This window comes from Aotus nancymaae, unplaced genomic scaffold (genome assembly GCF_030222135.1).
Source record: "Aotus nancymaae isolate 86718 unplaced genomic scaffold, 86718_ANA_hifiasm-v0.15.2.pri h1tg000007l, whole genome shotgun sequence".
NCBI classification, from domain to species: Eukaryota; Metazoa; Chordata; class Mammalia; order Primates; family Aotidae; genus Aotus; species Aotus nancymaae.
Window position 1 is genome coordinate 2755675 of NW_026988418.1, and position 20525 is coordinate 2776199.

The 20525-nt window shown below is 41.3% G+C and overlaps 1 protein-coding gene across 15 annotated transcripts in view; it reads left to right on the forward strand.

Annotated features, from left to right (window-relative positions):
• Positions 1 to 20525, forward strand: part of MACF1 (microtubule actin crosslinking factor 1) — a 329515-nt gene that overhangs the window by 196935 nt on the left and 112055 nt on the right. For all 15 annotated transcript variants that reach the window (XM_064372195.1, XM_064372194.1, XM_064372199.1 and 12 more), the window contains 8 exons: positions 2133 to 2651; positions 3486 to 3662; positions 3934 to 4057; positions 6108 to 6316; positions 6683 to 7000; positions 13262 to 13428; positions 15308 to 15464; positions 17686 to 17803. In XM_064372195.1, coding sequence (XP_064228265.1) covers positions 2133 to 2651; positions 3486 to 3662; positions 3934 to 4057; positions 6108 to 6316; positions 6683 to 7000; positions 13262 to 13428; positions 15308 to 15464; positions 17686 to 17803 — 1789 coding nt within the window. The remainder of the gene's footprint in view (positions 1 to 2132; positions 2652 to 3485; positions 3663 to 3933; positions 4058 to 6107; positions 6317 to 6682; positions 7001 to 13261; positions 13429 to 15307; positions 15465 to 17685; positions 17804 to 20525) is intronic.

Sequence of the window (20525 nt, forward strand, 5' to 3'; positions counted from 1 at the left end):
GAAGGAAATTGCCTTACTTATAGGTGTATGGGTTGGAAGGGGAAAATGGAGGACACCTGAATGATTGTAGTACCATCGCCACTTCACTGTCTAAGTGAGCAAGATATATTTGTCATGCCAGCTTTCTTTTTTTCTTCTTTTTTTTTTTTTTTTTTTTTTTGAGACAGAGTCTTACTCTGTCACCAGGCGCCAGGCTGGAGTGCAGTGGTGCGACCTCGGCTCACTGCAACCTCCACCTCCCGGGTTCAAGCAATTCTCCTGCCTCAGCCTCCTGAGTAGCTGGGACTACAGGCACGCGCCACCACGCCCAGCTAATTTTTTTGTATTTTTAGTAGAGACGGGGTTTCACCATGTTGGCCAGGATGGTCTCAATCTCTTGACCTCATGATCCGCCCATCTCAGCCTCCCAAAGTGCTGGGATTCAGGCATAAGCCACTGCGTCCGGCCTTTTTCTTCTTTTTTAAAGAGATGAGGCCTCACTTTGCCACCCAGACTGAAGTGCAATGGGACAATCGTAGCTCACTGTAACTTTCCAAGTCCTGGGCTCCAGTAATCCTCTCCAGTAGCTACGACTACAGGTGTATACCCACCATACCTGGTTAATTTTTTTTTTAAACAGACAGGATCTTGCTATGTTACTCAGGCTGGTCTCAAACACCTAGCTTCAGTGATACTCCTGTATCAGCCTTCTAGTCACTCCAGTTTTCTTGAAATAATGTGGGAAGCTGAGGCTATCAGGTTGCTATTGATACAGGCTAAAACTAGGCAATGTTCTGTAGTTCTTCTCTAGGTAATTGCATAAACAGTATAGGTAGTCAGGAATACTGACAACTCTCACTGTCTTCTAGACTCAGGAAGAACATCTTACGTTTCAAAACAAAAACTTACAACTCTCCTCAAGTCATATTCCATTGGAATAAAAAAAGGTCTATGTATAGACAAAGTACATACAAATAAAAAGTACAAATTACTTATGTTACCCAGAAATACAGTTTACTCTCTATTTAATGAATTAATTAATTTTCCATAGCCTTTCCTAGTAGGGACAGTCTTCCTGGACACATGAGTGACATATTTCACAGCTAAGAACTTTCAGTTTTTATATTGCCATGTATATGATGTATTCAGCCACCCTTCCACTAATGTAGATGATTATTAGTTGTCCATTTGTACAGTTTAGTGAAGAAAGTCAGGTTGTTGTTTTTTTTTTTGAGGCGGAGTTTTGCTCTTGTTACACAGGCTGGAGTGCAGTGGCACGATCTCAGCTCACTGCAGCCTCCACCTCCCAGGTTCAAGCAATTCTCCTGCTTCTCCTGCCTCAGCCTCCTGAGTAGCTGGGATTACAGACATGCGCCACCATGCCCGGCTAATTTTATATTTTTACTAGAGACGGGGTTTCTCCATGTTGGTCAGGCTGGTCTCGAACTCCTGACCTCAGGTCATCCACCCACCTTGGCCTCCCAAAGTGCTGAGATTACAGGCGTGAGCCACTGCACCTGGCTAGAGAGTCAGATTTGAGTCACAATTCTGTTCCTTAACAAACTGCATGACCTTAGTCAAGACATATAACATCTTTTTGGTATTCACTTTCTCTTAATATGGTATCATATTGTCTACCTACATTATAGGTTGTGCCACAAAGCAAATGAGATAATACATGTAAAATCTCTTTGAAAACCATGAAGTCCTATACATGTCAGTTCAGAGGGGATTAGCATATGGAATACTGTTTAGAGAGTGGGTGATATTGGTGATTTCTGAGCAGCTGGAAAAGTGATCTCTTGAATAGAGATAGAGACCTCTCCCTACTTCTAGCTTATAGGTAGAAGGATCCTTAAAGATTATAAGTACAGTTTAAGAATCTGCATCTAAATTAAAGAGCTATGCCTAAAACAAGGGGCTGAACCGAATAAAATGAAGTTAACAGGGAAAAATGTCAGATGCAACAAAACAGAGAGGTGTATGACTTGACAGCAATATGGGTGAAAAGATCAAGGCTTAATGAGAGCAGACCTCACACGGAGTATGAAGTCCAGTCTTGTATACCCCAAATTATTGTGGATTCCCTACTGATTGTCCTTTGTTTGGGGGATTTTTTTTTTTTTTTTTTTTTTTTTTTTTTTTTTTACCAGGCCCATCACCGAGAATTGCTGTCCCAGCAGCAAAATTTCATTCTGGCCACCCAGTCAGCTCAAGCCTTCCTGGACCAGCATGGCCACAATCTCACACCTGAGGAACAACAGATGCTGCGAGAGAAGCTGGGAGAGCTAAAGGAGCAATATTCTACTTCCCTGACCCAATCAGAGGCAGAACTGAAGCGGATGCAGACACTTCAGGATGAGTTGCAAAAGTTTCTGCAGGATCATAGGGAGTTTGAAAGCTGGTTGGAACGATCTGAGAAAGAGCTGGAGAACATGCATAAGGGAGGCAGCAGCCCCGAGGCCCTTCCCTCCCTGCTAAAATGGCAAGGAAGCTTCTCAGAGGATGTCATTTCCCACAAAGGAGACTTGAGATTTGTGACTATCTCAGGACAGAAAGTCTTGGACACGGAAAACAGTTTTAAGGAAGGCAAAGAACCGTCAGAAGTTGGAAACTTAGTAAGGGACAAGTTGCAGGATGCAACAGAAAGATACACTGCTCTCCACTCAAAGGTAAGGGGGCAGTTCTTGGCATCCTTGGTGAAACAATCATGGCAGCCTTCACATGATGTGGGTGGTTTCTGGGGCTCAGAATAAGAACCCCCGGCCAGTGGGAGAGCTGATTTATACATGGACCACGGGCAGAGGGTCTTCACAAACAATGCAAAAAATGTAACATACATAGGCCTTTGGGCTAATACCTGATAGCTAGCTAATACCTAATAGCTAGCACTAGTATATTTCACACTGATGGTGAAGGTGGAAGTGTTTACCTTCCTGTATCCTGACCAGCAGACTTGGGCTCCCAAGAGACATAGCACATAGGAGGAAGTTAAACCAATTGCACAGTCTTTATTTCTGGACAGCTCTGTCCAGGGTAAATCTTATCTTCCTTCCTATGATGGTAAATCTTATCATCTGGGGTAAATCTTATCTTCCTTCCTATCTAAAGAACTCCCTCTTTCTTCTAAAGTTTAGAATCCAGTCAGTTCCTTTTACCTGTCTTATGCCTTCTTGCCAACACTTCTAATCCCCACGAAAGAACAGCTTTTGCACTTCTTAACCCCTACCTTTGTCTACAACCTGATGTTCATTTCTTTGGGGGCTTGTCATACATCTCATTAAATTTTCTGGATATATAAGAAGGTTGAGGTGAATAGTATGGAGCAAACAATGGGGACCCACACTTATAGATTATTACCACCCATCTATTCATAAGTTGTGGAACTACCCTTATCTGAAGTTACGGTGTATTTTCTGTCACAAAGCCAGGCCTCTTTCTTTGGCCAGCTACTGTCTTTGGCCTGACCTTGCTTAAGTTGGCTTAACTTTCCTTCTCTGGTACAGTGTACACGATTAGGATCTCACCTGAATATGCTGTTGGGCCAGTATCATCAGTTCCAAAACAGTGCTGACAGCCTGCAGGCCTGGATACAGACTTGTGAGGCCAATGTGGAGAAGCTCCTCTCAGATACTGTTGCCTCTGACCCTGGAGTTCTGCAACAGCAGCTTGCAACAACAAAGGTAAGTCAGGACATAGGCTGTATTTTGGCGTCAAAACCTTGTATTGCATGGCATAAGGTACCCCAGAGTAAAGCAAATGCTTATGCAAAATAAAGGCAGTGGTTGAGATGCCTTGGATGAGATCTGAGTCCTAAACACTTGCTTCTAATTTCTATGGCTATCGGTAAACTTAGAATTATTTTGTAAAGCTGCCTAGTAGCTCTAGATTCCTAGAATCAGCTTTGATTACTCATTCAGTTGTTTTTCTTTTGTTTTTTTCATGGACAAGCAGCAGTTGCAGGAGGAATTAGCTGAGCACCAAGTACCTGTAGAAAAACTCCAAAAAGTAGCCCGTGACATAATGGAAATTGAAGGGGAGCCAGCCCCAGACCACAAGCATGTTCAAGAAACTACAGGTATAAAGCAGCAACAGTAATAGTACTCCCTTAATTCCTAGTATGTACCTCTGTTCTGCAATGTCACATTGTATTGTACAAATATCTGTGATCCCAGGCTAGCGGCTGAGAATATAAACATGAATACACATATACTGTCATCAAAGAGCTCATCCTCTAATGAACTTTATTCTTGTACCACTGAAGGACCTTCACAATCTGGCTTCAGTCCCTTTTCCCCAGGCATCTACCTTTTAGCCACAACTACTACTTTTCTTTCCCAAGTAAACCACTTACTTCTGCATTGTATTACCCCTGAAGTTTTTCCTGTTGCTCAGTTGCTAACATTTATTGAATGCTTACCAAGCATGGTGAAATCTTGCTCATGCTTCAAGATGTAGCCACGAGTATATCATGGTGAATATAGTTATTAACAATATATCATATACTTGAGAATTGCTGTGAGAGAGAGAGAGAGAGAGAGAGTGTGTGTGTGTGTGTGTGTGTGTGTGTGTGTGTGTATAATTATTATTTTTTTTAATGGAGTTTTGCCCTTCTTGCCCAGGCTGAAGTGCAATGGCGTGATCTTGGCTCACTGCAACCTCTACCTCCTGGGTTCAAGTGATTCTCCTGACTCAGCCTCCCAAGTAGCTGGGATTACAGGCATGTGCCACAATGCCTGGCTAATTTTGTATTTTTAGTAGAGATGGGGTTTCACCATGTTGGTCAGGTTGGTCTCAAAATACTTCAGGTGATCCACCTGTCTCGGCCTCTCAAAGTGCTGGGATTACAGGCATGAGCCACTGCACCCAGCCGCAAGAGTATATTTTAAGTGGTTTTACCACAAAAAAAAGTGATAAGTATGTAAGGTAATGCATATGTTAAATAGCTCGACTTAGCCATTCCACTCCTCCAAAGAAACAAAAAATAATTATTCTTCCTTCTGGGCTTCTTAAGGACAGTACTCCTAGTATTAATATAGCACTTAAGATTTATTTTTATTTTTTGAGACGGAGTCTCATTCAATCATCCAGGCTGGAGTGCAGTGGCACAATCTCGGCTCACTGCCACCTCCACCTCCTGGATTCAAGTAATTCTCCTGCCTCAGCCTCCTGAGTAGCTGAGATTACAGGCTCCTGCCACCATGCTCAGCTAATTTTTTGTATTTTTAGTAGAGATAGGATTTTGCTACGTTGAGCAGGCTGTTCTCAAACTCCTGACCTCGTGATTTGCCTGCCTCAGCCTCCCAAAGTGCTGGTATTGCAGGTGTGAGCCACTGCTCCCCACCAAGATTTTATTTTTACCATTAATTGTGACGCATCTTCCTCTGCCTATGCTCTGCTTTAGAGTGTTAAGTTGTAGATATGAGATAAGATACTTAAGTATCTTTAGTCCTCAGCATCTAGTACAATTTCTAGTTCTTTGTATGTGGTAAATAACTAATGCTTATTGAATTTGGCTCTAATACTAATGCATTTCAAGCTTATTCCTTCTGTTGGCCTTAATGTCAATTATTATACAGTTACTATGTTCACTGTAGGACTGGGCATGGTGACTCATACCTGTAATCCAGGCACTTTGGGAGGCTGAGGTAGGAAAATTTCTTGAGGCCAGGAGTTCAAGGTCAGCCTAGGCAACATAGTGAGACCACATCTCTATAATAATAATAATAACTAAAAAATATTTCAAGCCGGGCGCGGTGGCTCACGCCTGTAATCCCAGCACTTTAAGAGGCCGAGGCGGGTGGATCACGAGGTCAAGAGATCGAGACCATCCTGGTCAACACGGTGAAACCCCGTCTCTACTAAAAATACAAAAAATTAGCTGGGCATGGTGGCGCGTGCCTGTAATCCCAGCTACTCAAGAGGCTGAGGCAGGAGAATTGCCTGAACCCAGGAGGCGGAGGTTGCGTTGAGCCGAGATCGCGCCATTGCACTCCAGTCTGGGTAACGAGAGCAAAACTCCGTCTCAAAAAAAAAAAAATATTTCAAATGTGCAATTTAAATACAGTCTTTAAAAGCATAATGCAAAAATTGTCTCCACTCTTTCCTTTCATGGCCTGTTTTTTCAGATTCCATATTCAGCCACTTCCAAAGCCTCTCTTACAGCCTGGCTGAGAGATCTGCTCTGCTACAGAAAGCAATTGCCCAGTCTCAGAGTGTCCAGGAAAGCTTGGAGACCCTATTACAGTCTATTGGGGAAGTTGAACAAAACCTGGAAGGGAACCAGGTGGCATCACTCTCATCAGGAATTATCCAGGAAGCCCTAGCCACAAATATGGTAAGACCTGTGTCCCAAGAGCTAGCATAGAGGGTATGTTTGCCATGTGCCATCATTACATAATGTTGAAAAAGTAACAAAAGAGAATTTAACACCTGTGAATTTTCTGATAAGATTCAGAAATTATTACTAATCCATGTCAGATATTTCTACCCAGCTGAACTGAAATGAAAGTAACTGTGGGTTACTTTCAAATATGGTAGAAGGGGTAGAGAACTAAGGGAATGAAATGTGTGGTGTTCTGAAGGTTCAGTTGCAGTCCTCCAGCCCCTCCCTCCTTGCAAGATAGCATATAGTTATTAGTTTGTGGCTCAGATGTCCTGGAATAAGTAAGCCAGGAGCTGATAGACATGTTCTTCATGACAGAAATTGAAGCAGGATATTGCTCGGCAAAAGAGCAGCTTGGAGGCCACCCGTGAGATGGTGACCCGCTTCATGGAGACAGCAGACAGTACCACAGCAGCAGTGCTGCAGGGCAAACTGGCAGAAGTGAGCCAACGGTTCGAGCAACTCTGTCTACAGCAGCAAGAGAAGGAGAGCTCCCTAAAGAAGCTTCTGCCCCAGGCAGAGATGTTTGAACATCTCTCTGATAAGCTGCAGCAGTTCATGGAAAACAAAAGTCGGATGCTGGCCTCTGGAAATCAGCCAGATCAAGATATTGCACATTTCTTTCAACAGATCCAGGTGAGGATATATCTGCCATGTTAGCAGAATAAAGAGGAGAGAAGGGCAGGGAGAGAGCTAGCATTTACTGAGCAGATAGTATGTCAGTCAATATACTGGAAACTTTACCTTCATTATCCTAGAGAATTATTATGGCAATCCTGTAAACTAGATATCATTGTCCAGTTTCTAACCAACACAGTCAAGATTTATTTTTCACTCTTACTACATGTTCAACCCAAATCAGCAGGGCCTCTCAGCTCATCATAGTCACTCAGGGATGCAGATTGATGGAGATTTCATCCTAATGTAACCTTTCATCATTACTGCCTCAGTGGGAAAAGGGCATATTATATCTGTTAACATTTCATTAGTCAAAGCACATTCCACAAAACCACCTATGCCTTTCAAGGGAGTAAGGAAGTGTAATCTCACCACTTACGTAGACGGTGCAAAGCTAGAAATATTTGGTAAAAAGTATTAACAACTACCACAGATATATACCCTGGAGTAGAATTGCCCGGTCATAGTATATGCATATATTAATTTAATTTGACTCAGTAGTGGCCAATTTGAGCTCCGGAATGGCTGTACCAGCTCATATTCCTAGCTGTAGTACCTCAGCATTCCTATATCTCTGCATTGCTGCCTTCTTTTTATCCAACTTTCTAACTTATTCCATATTAAAGTGGAATCTCATTGTTTGGTTTGCTCTCCTATTTGCTTTGAATTATTTCAAACTTATAGAAAAGTAGAACCATTAAACACCAACATACACTTCACCTAGATTCACCAATTTCGAATTGTTTTCCCTCTCTTTGTGAAAATATGAAAGAGAGACGGTATCATTATGGGCTTCTGTATTATTACTATTATTCTTTATGGTACTTAACATTTTCCCAAATGTGGTCAATGGGAGCCCCTTCAAGCTGTCTCCTGTGGCTTTTTGATAAGTCTTCTTCAGCATAAGAGCACTTTTGGCACTTAAGGTATTTGTGGTACAATAAGATATCTCCTTGTCCCTGATCTGAAATCAGCTATTTCTCCTAGAAGTCCCACTTTTAGTGGGGAATGATATTTAGAAACTAAATCTGGATACTAGATGAGCTACTGGAGTGTCACTACTTTTAGATTTTTTTTAATAGATAGTGTTAGGAAATATATGTGTATGTTTTTTATATCATGAAATCATACTGATAGTGTAGTTTCAACTCAACACCATAGGATTCTTCCTCCTTTCCACATTTGTATCTTCCTTTGTTTTAGGGTGAACCCTAGTTCCCACCAACAACTTTAATATATTTACTTATTGGTTTTATTCTACAATAAATATAAGACAGTTTTAGGATTACACTAGTATTTTTTACCAACAACAAACCTGCTAAATGAAACTGAAGATTCCTTTGGATTTGTTTTTGTCCTTAGCCTATGGCTCACTGTGTACTGTGTTCAAAAATTACCTGAATTACGTTATCTGTAATTTCATATATAATTCGATTTGTTTCTATTTGTATTCAGCTTTAGGACTTTATTTTTCTAACTGTGTTGATTAAACTTATTTTTAAATATGTAAAGCATTAACATAGCTCAAAAGTTTAAACTATCCAAAAAGTTATACTCAAGGTATAGGAAGTGAATAAGAATATATTCTCATTGTCTTTTCGGTCGCTTTCATCCCATTTTCACCCATTCCCATAGTAACAAATTTCAGGGTTTTTTTTTTTCTTACTAAAATGAACATAGACACACATTCCTATTTCCCATTCTTCCTTACAAAAAAGAATATATTGGCCGGGCATGGTGGCTCACGCCTATAATCCAAGCACTTTGGAGGCCAAGGCGGGCGGATCACCTGAGGTCGGGAGTTCAAGACCAGCCTGGCCATCATGGTGAAACTCCGTCTTTTAAAAAAAAAAATTAGGACCAGGTGCTGTGGCTCACGCCTGTAATCCTAGCACTTTGGAAGGCTGAGGTGGGTGGATCACCTGAGATCAGGAGTTCAAGACCAACCTGGCCACCATGGTGAAACCCCATCTTAAAAAAAGAAAAAAAAAATTTTTTTTAATTTAAAAATAAAAAAAGGATATGTTACATAATTCTTTGCACTTGCTTTTTTACTTAATATGTCTTAGAAATCACTTAATATGGATTCACAGAGATCTTCATTTTTTTAAACCATGCATTCATTGTACAGATGAATTATAGTTTAATCAACAAGACTTTTTTTTTCTTTTTGAGACAAAGATCTTTTTGAGATCTTCATTTTTTAAACCATACATTCGTTGTGTAGATGAATTATTGTTTAATCAACAAGACACTTTTTTCTCTCTCTCTTCTTTCTCTGACCATGCTGAAGTACAGTGGCACGATCTCGGCTCACTGCAAGCTTAACTTCTGCCTCCTGGGTTCAGGCGATTCTCCTGCCTCAGCTTCCCAAGTAGCTGGGATTATAGGTGCCTGCCACCACGCCTGGCTAATTTTTTTGTATTTTTAGTAGAGACGGGGTTTCAGCATGTTGACCACTCTGGTCTCAAACTCCTGACCTCAGGTTATCCATCCACCTCAGCCTCCCAAAGTTCTGGGATTACAGGCATGAGCCACCACTACACCTGGCCAACAAGACTCTTACTTGTGGGCATTCCAGTTGTTGTTTCCGAAATTGTGCTATTATAGCTGAATAACTGTGTGTATTTTTTCCCATAATATTGAAGTGTATCCTCAAAATAAGTTCCTAGAGTGGAGTTGTTGCATTAAAGGGTAAATACATGTGTAGTTTTGTTAGAAATAGCCAAATTTCCCTCCATTGAGATTTCACCATTTTGCATTCCTATCAGCAGTGTATTAGAGTGCCTGTTTCCCCTATAGCCTCACCAATAAAATTTATTATCAAGCTTTTAAATGTTTTCTGGTGTGAGTGGTAAAACATGATATGTGAATGGGGTTTTAATTTTTTCTTATGAGTGAGGTTGAGTATATTTTTACATTTAAGAGTCATTTGTGAACTATCTGTTCATATATTTTGTTGTTTTTTGGTCAAAATTTTTGGTTTTCTATTCTCTCAATTTTTAGAATGCTTATATATTAGATTTTTTTTTTGAGATGGGGTTTCGTTCTTGTTGCCCAGGCTGGAGTACAATGGTGTGATCTTGGCTCACCACAACCTCTGCCTCCCGGGTTCAAGCAATTCTTCTGCCTCAGCCTCCGGAGGAGCTGGGATTACAGGCATGCACCACCACTCCCGGCTAAGTTTGTATTTTTAGTAGAGATGGGGTTTCTCCATGTTGGTCAGGCTAGTCTCAAACTCCTGGCCTCAGGGGATCCACCCACCTTGACCTCCCAAAGTGCTAGGATTACAGGCGTGAGCTACCACACCCAGCTGAGATAATTATTTATCTGTGAAGAAGAATATTGTTTCCCAGTTTGTGCTTTTGACTTACGGTGTTTTTTTGCCATGTAAATGTGGAGTTTTTGTTTTATATAGTAAATTTTAATCCATCTTTTATTAAATATGTATTTTCAGTCATAGTTTGAAAGATTTTTGTCACATCCAGGTTTTGAAAAAATTTACTTATGCTTTATTCTAAAACTTGTTTTAATTTTTTTGCCTTTGAATCTTTTAACAAGTTAAGCTTGTTCTGAAGTATGAATGTTTATCTTTTTCTATCATGTCTGTCTAGTTGTTCATAATACAAGTTGAGTGTCCCTAATCCAAAATCTGAAACGCTTCAAAATCTGAAACTTTTTGAGAGCTGACATGACATTCAGAGGTCATGCTCAAAGGAAACACTCATTAGAGCACTTCAGATTTCAGAGCTTCAGATTAGGGATGCTCAACTGCTAAGTATAATACAAATATTCCAAAATCTGGAAGAGCCTGGAAATCAATACGCTTCTGGTCCCAAGCATTTCAGTTAATGTCCAACCTGTATACTGAATCATTTGTTTGAAAAGTTCATCTTTTCTCCAGATTTAAGAAGCAGTCTTCATCATGTACACAATTTTCATTATGTCTTTGAGTCTATTTCTGGATTTTCTTTTTTTTTTTTTTTTGAGATGGGGTCTTGTTCTGTCACCCAGGCTGGGATATAGTGGCATGATCTTGGCTCACTGCAACCTCCGCCTCCCAGGTTCAAGCCACTCTCCTGCCCCAGCCTCCCAAGTAGCTGGGATTACAGGGGCCTGCCACCACACCTGGCTAATATTTGTATTTTTAGTAGAGATGGGGTGTTTCCCCAAGTTGGCCAGGCTGGCCACTCTGTATTTTTACAAGAAACATCCAGAAGGAGAGGACAGTTGGTTAAAAGTACATATTGCTCCCCCATCCCCAAACATCTTGCTATCTGTATAGTCATTCCTCTGACTAATTGAAAAAATATCAGAAAGAACTTAGTGAGGAAGGGTAATATTCTGAGGAGGAAAAAAGCAAGTGGGATTTTTTTTTTTTGAGACATAGTTTTGCTCTGTTGCTGAGGCAGGAGTGCAGTGATGCGATCTCAGCTCACTGTAACCTCCGCCTCCTGGGCCCAAGTGACTCTCTTGCCTCAGCCTCCTGAGTAACTGGGACTACAGGTGCATACCACCACACCTGGCTAATTTTTGTATTTTTAGTAGAGACTGGGTTTCACCACATTCATCAGGCTGATCTCAAACTCCTAACCTCAAGTGATTCTCCCGCCTCGGCCTCCCAAAGTGCTAGGGTTGCAGGAATGAGCCACCATGCCTGGCTTTTTTTTTTTTTTTTTGAGACGGAGTCTCATTCTGTCACCCAGGCTGGAGTGCAATGGTGCAATCTCAGCTCACTGCAACCTCCTCCTCCTGAGTTCAAGCTATTCTTCTGCCTCAGCCTCCGAGTAGCTGGGACTACAGGTGTGTGCCACCATTTCCGGCTAATTTTTGTATTTTTAGTAGAGACAGGGTTTCACCATGTTGGCCAGGCTGATCATGAACTCCTAACTACAAGTGATCCGCCTGCCTTGGCCTCCCAAAATGCTGGGATTGCAGGTGTGAGCCACTGTGCCCAGCCCTACAAATATACTTCCATGTAATCTACAAATATAATTTTATCTTTTCTTTTTCAATTCTTATTCCACAGACTTTTCTCTTAATTGCATTGGCTTTTTTTTTTTAATTAAATTACGTTTTTGTTTTAAATAGAGATGGAGTTTTGCCATGTTGCCCAGGCTGGCCTTGAACTTCTGGGCTTAAGTGATCCAACCACCTTGGCCTCCAAAAGTGCTTGGATTATAGGCATGAGCCACTGTGCCTGGCTGATATCTTAAGTACAATATTAAATAAGTGGAGATGGTGTGTTTATCCCCATTTTACAGAAGAGACCGTGGGAGCTTAGAGTAGTTTAGTAGCTTAATAACACAAGTTAGTTAAGTGGTAAACTGTGATTGAATTTCAGGTCTGTTTGACTCCTGAAACTTTCTTTCTTTACGTCCTGTCATGGTACCTCCCAAGTCTTTGAACATTTGTTTAAAGGAGACAAGACTGTGTTGTAATTCCTAGCCACTCTCCAGTGGATTGAAGACGTCCTACATATTTATCAGATTTATTTTAATTGGACTTTTTAATACAAAAAACATTAGCTGAGCATGGTGGCAGGAGCCTGTTTAATCCCAGCTGCTTGAGATACTGAGGCAGAATCGCTTGAAGCCAGGAGGCGGGGTTGCAGTGAGCTGAGATGGAGCCATTGCACTCCAGCCTGGGTGACAAGAGCAAAACTCTTAGTGGTCTTTTACTTTTTCCTTTCCTTTCCTTTCCTTTCCCCTTTCCTTTCCTTTCCTTTCCTTTCCTTTCCTTTCCTTTCCTTTTCCTTTCCCTTTCCCTTTCTTTCCTTTTTCCTTTCTTTTCCTTTCCCCTTTCCTTTCCCCTTTCCTTTCCCCTTTCCTTTCCTTTTTCCTGTCCTGTCCTGTCCTGTCCTGTCCTGTCCTTTCCTTTGTCCTTTCCTGCCCTCTCCTTTCCTTTCTTTCCCAAGATGGAGTCTCACTCTGTTGCCCAGGCTGGAGTGCAGTGGCACCATCTTGGCAGTGGCATCCTCTGTCTCTTGGGTTCCAGCAATTCTTCATCCCTCAACCTCCTGAGTAGCTGGGAATTACAGGTGCCTGCCACCATGCCCTGCTAATTTTTGCATAAACTTTTCACTGACTTGAAGCTTACATATTTATTGTTTTGATCTAGTATTTGACCTAGCAAGCATACCTCTTTTCTTATTCCTTCTTTTTAGATTATATTTATAAGGATTAGAGTATTTAATACATTTTCTTGTTTGCTTGACAGGAGCTCAATTTGGAAATGGAAGACCAAAAGGAGAACCTAGATACTCTTGAGCACCTGGTCACTGAACTGAGCTCTTGTGGCTTTGCACTGGACCTGTCCCAGCATCAGGACAGGGTACACAACCTCAAAAAAGACTTCACAGAGCTACAGAAGACAGTTAAAGAAAGGTGAGTTATCACATATATTGGTCAGCCTTGAGGGACTATTTTTTCTTGCTATGGAGTGAAATGATCTTTTCTCCTTTCTTCCTTTACCAAAAAGATAGAATCTAAAACTCTGCTACTGAGTCATAGGAGGGTGAAAATGCCTCTTTTAGGCAGAGCTACCTAGTCTAATTGATGCTTAGTGGGTTTTCTTTCTTTCTTTTTTTTTTTTTGAGACAGAGTCTCGCTCTGTTGCCCAGGCTGGAGTGCAATGGCTCCATATCGGCTTATTGCAACCTCTGTCGCTGGGGTTTGAGCAATTATTTTACCTCAGCCTCCTGAGTAGCTGGGATTACAGGCACCTGCCACCATGCCCGGCTAATTTTTTTTTTTTTTGAGGTGGAGTTTCGCTCTTGTTACCCAGGCTGGAGTGCAATGGCGTGATCTCGGCTCACCGCAGCCTCCGCCTCCTGGGTTCAGGCAATTCTCCTGCCTCAGCCTCCTGAGTAGCTGGGATTACAGGCATGCACCACCACACCCAGCTAATTTTTTGTATTTTTAGTAGAGACGGGGTTTCACCACATTGGCCAGACTGGTCTTTAATGCCTGACTTCAGATGGTCCACCCACCTCATCCTCCCAAGGTGTTGGGATTACAGGTGTGATCCACTGCACCCAGCCATTTAGTGGTTTTTCTAATAGTAATTAATAGAAAATAGGGATGTATTTGCTCTCTTTGTGTTCAGAAGCATAGGCCTCTTGGACCAATGGAACAAATTTGAGGTAGCAAGTTAGATTATGGAAGAATTTGGAAAGAAGAGAAAAATTAGTAGAGACTTCCTAGACATAATTAAGGGTGATTTTGGCACTCCCCCTGGCTTTTTTTTTTTTTTTTTTTTAAGATACAGGGTCTTGCTGTGTTGTCCAGGCTAGTCTTGAACTCCTGGCCTCATCAATTCTATTGCCTTGGCCTCCCAAAGTGCTAGAATTACAGGTGTGAACCACCATGCCCAGTCCCCCTGCTTGTTTTGACCACATTTAAGTTGCTATTTTGGAGGAGTATCTGGATCTTTATTCAAGGCAACAAGGGAATATATGACAAAGGCTGGCTGATTTTTGGTCCCCGTTGAAAAGCCACGATTCCCCATTGGACAGCCTCACATGGATTTAAGAGCATGAACAAGACTTACCTCAGTTTAGCCATAAATATGATCTTGCTTTAGCAGATGACTGCCTTGGTGACTAGAGGAAAAGAGTTGCTCAAACCAACATTATTAGCAGCAGGTTATTTAATGGAGAGCATGGGGACAAAGGTCAAGAAAACTTTGTTTTTCTTCCCCTATGTTGAGGGACTTTTTACTGTATGAGGAATCAGAATTTCTGGATTGACATCTGTCTGAAAGATATGACCACTTCCAAAACTTGCCTTTTGATTTATTTTATTTATTGGCATGATTAAGCTAGAACTAATCACCTAACATCTGTGAACCTCAGTTTTGGCACCTTCCTTGCTAAAGCAATCAGCACTTCAATTGGTCCTTGAAAGAGTCAAATACCTAAAATGTAGCAGGGCTGAAATTGAGATCCAAAGCCTGCATTCTTTCCATTGTATCACAGTACCTAAATAGCAGCCTCTCTTAAGTTTTTCTCACTTTCACTTTAGCCTACAGTAAGATTGAAGACCTCTTTCCACAGAAATGTCCAAACAAGGGCAATAGATTTCTGAGTTTGCTACTCTCCAACATTATATGTGGTTGTTCAGCCAAACCTGCTGTGGAAAAGATTATGAGAAAGAAAGGCCATGTTAGGAAACTGATGTCTAGAGTCCCAGATTGAACTAGTCTTAGCTCAAGTTGACTTTATAAAACTTAGTCTGACAAGTAACAAAAGTGCTTCACTGACAGAGAGAAAGATGCATCATCTTGCCAGGAACAGTTGGATGAATTCCGGAAGCTGGTCAGGACCTTCCAGAAATGGCTGAAAGAAGCTGAAGGGAGTATTCCACCTACAGAGACTTCCATGAGTGCTAAAGAGTTAGAAAAGCAGATTGAACACCTGAAGGTAGGTGAATGAAGGGACTCCAAGAATTGGGCTAGACACTGGTTTGAATACCTTTATTAACTGGTCTCCAGCTGTAGTGGGGAAAATGTATGAGAAATCCAAGTTGTCAGTCTGTATCAGAACAGAAATTCCTCCATTTTCTTCATGTGATAGCAGTCTACCCATACCGTCCTTGAGAAGCTTACACTCTCTTTGTATGTTTGAGAATTAGACAAATATATTTAAGTAAGTAACCAGATAATATGTTCAGGAAACAGGGGATAGAAGAACTAGTACTGCTTCAGCTAATGAAGGAAAAGCTAGAATCAGATGGTTGAAAGGTACCTTCAAGGACAGGACCAACTTTCCTCCCATTCCCTGCAGAATCCCTTCTGTACCATCTTTGCTTCATAATCATCCAGTCTCTGCTTACACCTTTAATCTATGTCTTCTTTTTGTTGAAATAAGCCAAATATGCTTCTAACTAGCTGTCATGCACTTATTTTTATTTTCTCAGTAAAGCACACTTTATCTTGAGCAGATGAAAGAGAAGAGTTTGATTGCTTTCACAGAGCAAGTGCCAGGAGCATTTGCTGTTGGGAATTCCCTAGGACAGAGCTTTCCCAACATGTTTGTTTCACAGTACCCATAGTGTTTTAATAAATTTGTCATGGCACTTCAAGTCCAAAAGAAAAAAAACCAAAAAACACTCCTAATACTTCTACTTGCTAAGAAATTAGATCCAAACAACTTAGTAGTTGTCTAACAGATGTCACTGTTTTCTTCAGAAATGTGAAATATTCTGTGAGTCAAGCCACTGTTTGGGAACTATGGCTCTTTGGAATCAAGAGTGATTAATTAAAGAACTGACAAGCAGTGACCAAGGGTCAGTTTGAAGTTAGGCAATATGAGCTTGCTAGATGTTAAGGGCTTTGTGCCTTTCTCTGCTGCTACTCTGCAGCTTAAAGTCAAAAGCAAACTGAGTTGACTGTCAGGGATATTCAGTATGGAGGAGGGCACTGAAGGCTAGAATGGTGTCCTTGTTCTAAAAGGAGTAAAATCATACCGATATGGCAGGAAATCACATCTTGGGGACTTAGCATGATGTGGTACTTTTGTCTTAGAACAGATGCCATTGTTTCTAAATGGATTTCTATGGTAGTTGGATCTTTGATTTCAAACCCCATGAAGTTTCCTTAATAAATGCAAAATATAGCCTATGATTCTATATATTTTTCTATATCTCAATATTTTGGCTCCTCATTTATCCTCCAGTTACATTTCTTTTTTAATCTTTATATGCATGTTGTTCCCTCTTGTCCATCTGGCAAACTCTTACCTTTGTCACTCAGGCTGGAGTGCAGTAGCGTGATCTCGGCTCACTGCAACCTCCGCCCCCCCAGGTTCAAGCAGTTCCCTGTGTCAGCCTCCCAAGTAGCTGGGATTACAGGCACGTGCCACCGGTGACATCCAGCTATTTTAGTAGGGATGGGGTTTCACCACCTTGGCCAGGCTGGCCTTGAACTCCTGATCCACCCGCCTCAGCCTCCCAAAGTGCTGAGATTACAGGCGTGCGCCACCGTGACCAGCTTTTTTTTTTTTTTTTTTTTTTAAGATGGAGTCTCACTCTGTTCCCCAGCCTGGAGTGCAGTGGCACAATCTCAGCTTACTGCAACCTCTGCCTCCCAGGTTCTAGCAACTTTCTCACCTCAGCCTCCTGAGTCACTGAGATTACCGGTGCCTGCCACCACATCCAGCTAATATTTTTTTTTTTTTTGGTATTTTTAGTAGAGACATGCCGGCCAGGCTGGTCTCATACTCCTGACCTCAAGTGATCTACTCACCTCAGCCTCCCAAAGTGCTGGGATTACAGGCGTGAGCCACCATGCCTGGCCATTATCTTAACTCAAAGCTTTCCTTCCTCTAGGCAGAATTAGCTAGAACTCCTCTTGTGCTCTTGGAATTCACAGACTGTCCATAATACTGTAATAGCATTTATAATGCAATTGATAATCTGAGCTCCTGGTTTTAGGAATTGTGTCATAATTCTATTTTATATCCCCAGCGTTTGGCATGGTGCCTGGCCTATAGTAAATATTCAATAGCTATTTGGTAAATGAATAAATAAATCAGAAGGATGGTCTCTTAATGCTTGTCAAGGGAGTATATATAGAACAGGTGTCCCTATTTATGAGAAAAAAGGCCCCAGATACTACATTCAGCCATTTTCTTCTTTAAACAGAGTCTACTAGATGACTGGGCAAGTAAGGGAACTCTGGTGCAAGAAATCAATTGCAAAGGTACTTCTTTAGAAAATCTCATCATGGAAATCACAGCACCTGATTCCCAAGGCAAGACAGGTGAGTACAGGCTTTTCAAAATATAGTGAACAAAAATTGCTCTTTGCATTTGGCCTTTGGAGATGTCTCTTAATTATAATTAAAGTGAAAATCAAGGTTGGGTATGAAAACAAAGGGCATCCCTAAAGCAGTCTTCCCCCACAACCTGACCTGTCACCCCTTTTGCTATATAACATGCTCCATTTTGCAAAATTCCTTCCCATGATGGGAAAAGTAAATGAACTGGTTGGCCCATTTAAAACTACCAAATGAACATAGAATAATTAAAATAGGATTTTCATCTTGAGAATTTCACTTTTTTGAACATGCAAAGGGGATGAGTACGCGTCATCTTTAGACTTGGGCACTGGCTGAGTGCGGTGGCTCACGCCTGTAATCCCAGCACTTTGGGAGGCCAAAGCGGGTAGATCACAAGGTCAGGAGATCGAGACCAGCCTGCCCAACATGGTGAAACCTCATCTCTACTAAAAATACAAAAATTAGCAAGATGTGGTGGTGCGTACCTATAGTCCCAGCTACTTGGGAGGCTGAGGCAGAAGAATAGCTTGAACTCGGTAGGTGGAGGTTTCAGTGAGCCAAGACCATGCCTGCACTCCAGCCTGGGTGACAGACCGAGACTCCATCTCAAACAAAAAAAAAAAATTGGGGCAGGCCTAGATGGGTATGAGATGATAAGCAGGAAGAAGCAAGGTATTTAGAAGTCAGTATTGAACCAGGTGCGGTGGCTCACACCTGTAATCCCAGCACTTTGGGAGGCCTAGGTGGGTTGATCACTTGAGGTCGGGAGTTTGAGACCAGCCTGGCCAACATGGTGAAACCTTGTCTTTTCTAAAAATATAAAAATTAGCCAGTCTTGGTGGCTCACACCTGTAATTCCAGCTATTTGGGAGGCTGAGGCAGGAGAATCACTTGAACCTGGGAGGCGGAGGTTGCAGTGAGCTGAGATCGTGTCTGCATTCCAGCCTGGGCAACAGAGCGAGATCTCATCTCAAAAAAAAAAAAAAAAAAAAAAAAAAATAGAAGTTAGTATCGGTTCACCAGAGAACTGTCACACTTCTTCAGAGGGGATACAAAGATTGTGCCCAGATGTGTATATAATCTTTGACTGGAAATTCAGTCTTTCAAGCAAAATCTAATACGAAGGCCGGGTGCAGTGGCTCACACCTGCAATCCCAGCATTTTAGGAAGCCAAAGTGGGTGGATTATTTGAGGCCAGGAGTTTGAGACTAGCCTGGCCAACAGGGTGAAACCCTGTCTCTACTAAAAATACAAAAATGCCAGGCATGGTGGCACATGTGCCCGTAGTCCTAGCTACTTGGGAGGCTGAGGCAAGAGAATTGCTTGAACCCATGAGGCTGAGGTGGGAGAATTACTTGAATCCAGGAGGCGGAGGTTGCAGTGAGCCGAGATTGTGCCACTGCACTCCAGCCTGTGCAACAGAGCAAGACTCAGTCTCAAAAAAAAAAAAATCTCATATCAGTTACCAGTCACTTGCTGGTTGTTAATTGAGATCTCTCACTTAAAAAGTAAAGGAAAAATTTATTTTCTTTCTGAAAATGTGTACTTTTCTATAGTATTCTAAAGTTAAAAGATATTTTGGAACTATCCACAAGTGATAACATTTTCAGGGAATTAGTGATACATCAACCTCTACATTCAATTACTAATTTCTATGTAACTAGATCAGAGTCAGCAAACTGCAAACTTTTTCTATAAAGGGCCAGATAGTAAATATTTTAGGCTTGCAGGCTATATGGTCTCTGTCACAGTCGTATTCCTCTGCCATTGTGATACAAAAACAGCCAAAGACAATGCATTAATAGAAATGAGTGATTGTGCCTATATTCCAATAAAACTTCATTGAAATAGATGAAGGGCCACATTTGGCTGATGAGCTATAGTTTACTGACTCCTAGACTAGATCATTTTTTTTAAAAAAACATAAATCTCATGTAGAACCCTACTGTATAAAACAAATATTTTGTTGGCATAAATTTCCCTTATATGTTGTTTTATAGCATTTATCTGTTATGAAATCTACCAGTAAGAATATTGAGACTATCTTAATGAATATAAAAATTTGAAAAGGAAGATTATTGGATGACAGCTTCATTATCCAATTTATTTCTAAATTTTATTTGGTTTCATTGTATCCAGAAAATATGGTTCACACAGATTAAGTAATTGCAAATGATGACAAATGTTTTTAAAAGTTTACTTCATAATCTCAGAACATGCTTTGATTAAATTGAGCTCCAAATCTGAAAGTGATGTAGTAAGAAATTCTTTTTTTTTTTTTTTTTTGAGACAGAGTCTCACCTTGTCACCCAGGCTGGAATGCAGTGGCACAATCTCGGCTCACTGCAACCTCCACCTCCCGTGTTCAAGCGATTCTCCTGCCTCAGCCTCCCAAGTAGCTGGGACTATAGGCATGTGTCACCATGCCCAGCTACTTTTTTTGTATTTTTAGTAGAGACGGGGTTTCACCATGTGGGCCAGGCTGGTCTTGAAATCCCGACCCCAGGTGATCTGCCTGCCTTAGCCTCCCAAAGTGCTGGGATTACAGGTGTGAGCCACCGCACCCGGCCAAGAAATTCTTGTTTCAAAGTTAAATCACTAAGAATATTTGATAAGGGCTCTTACACATAGAAAACACTTAAAATTGGCATTGAGTACAAAAGCCTTGCATAAACTGACATCATGATCCGAAGTGTTAAAAATT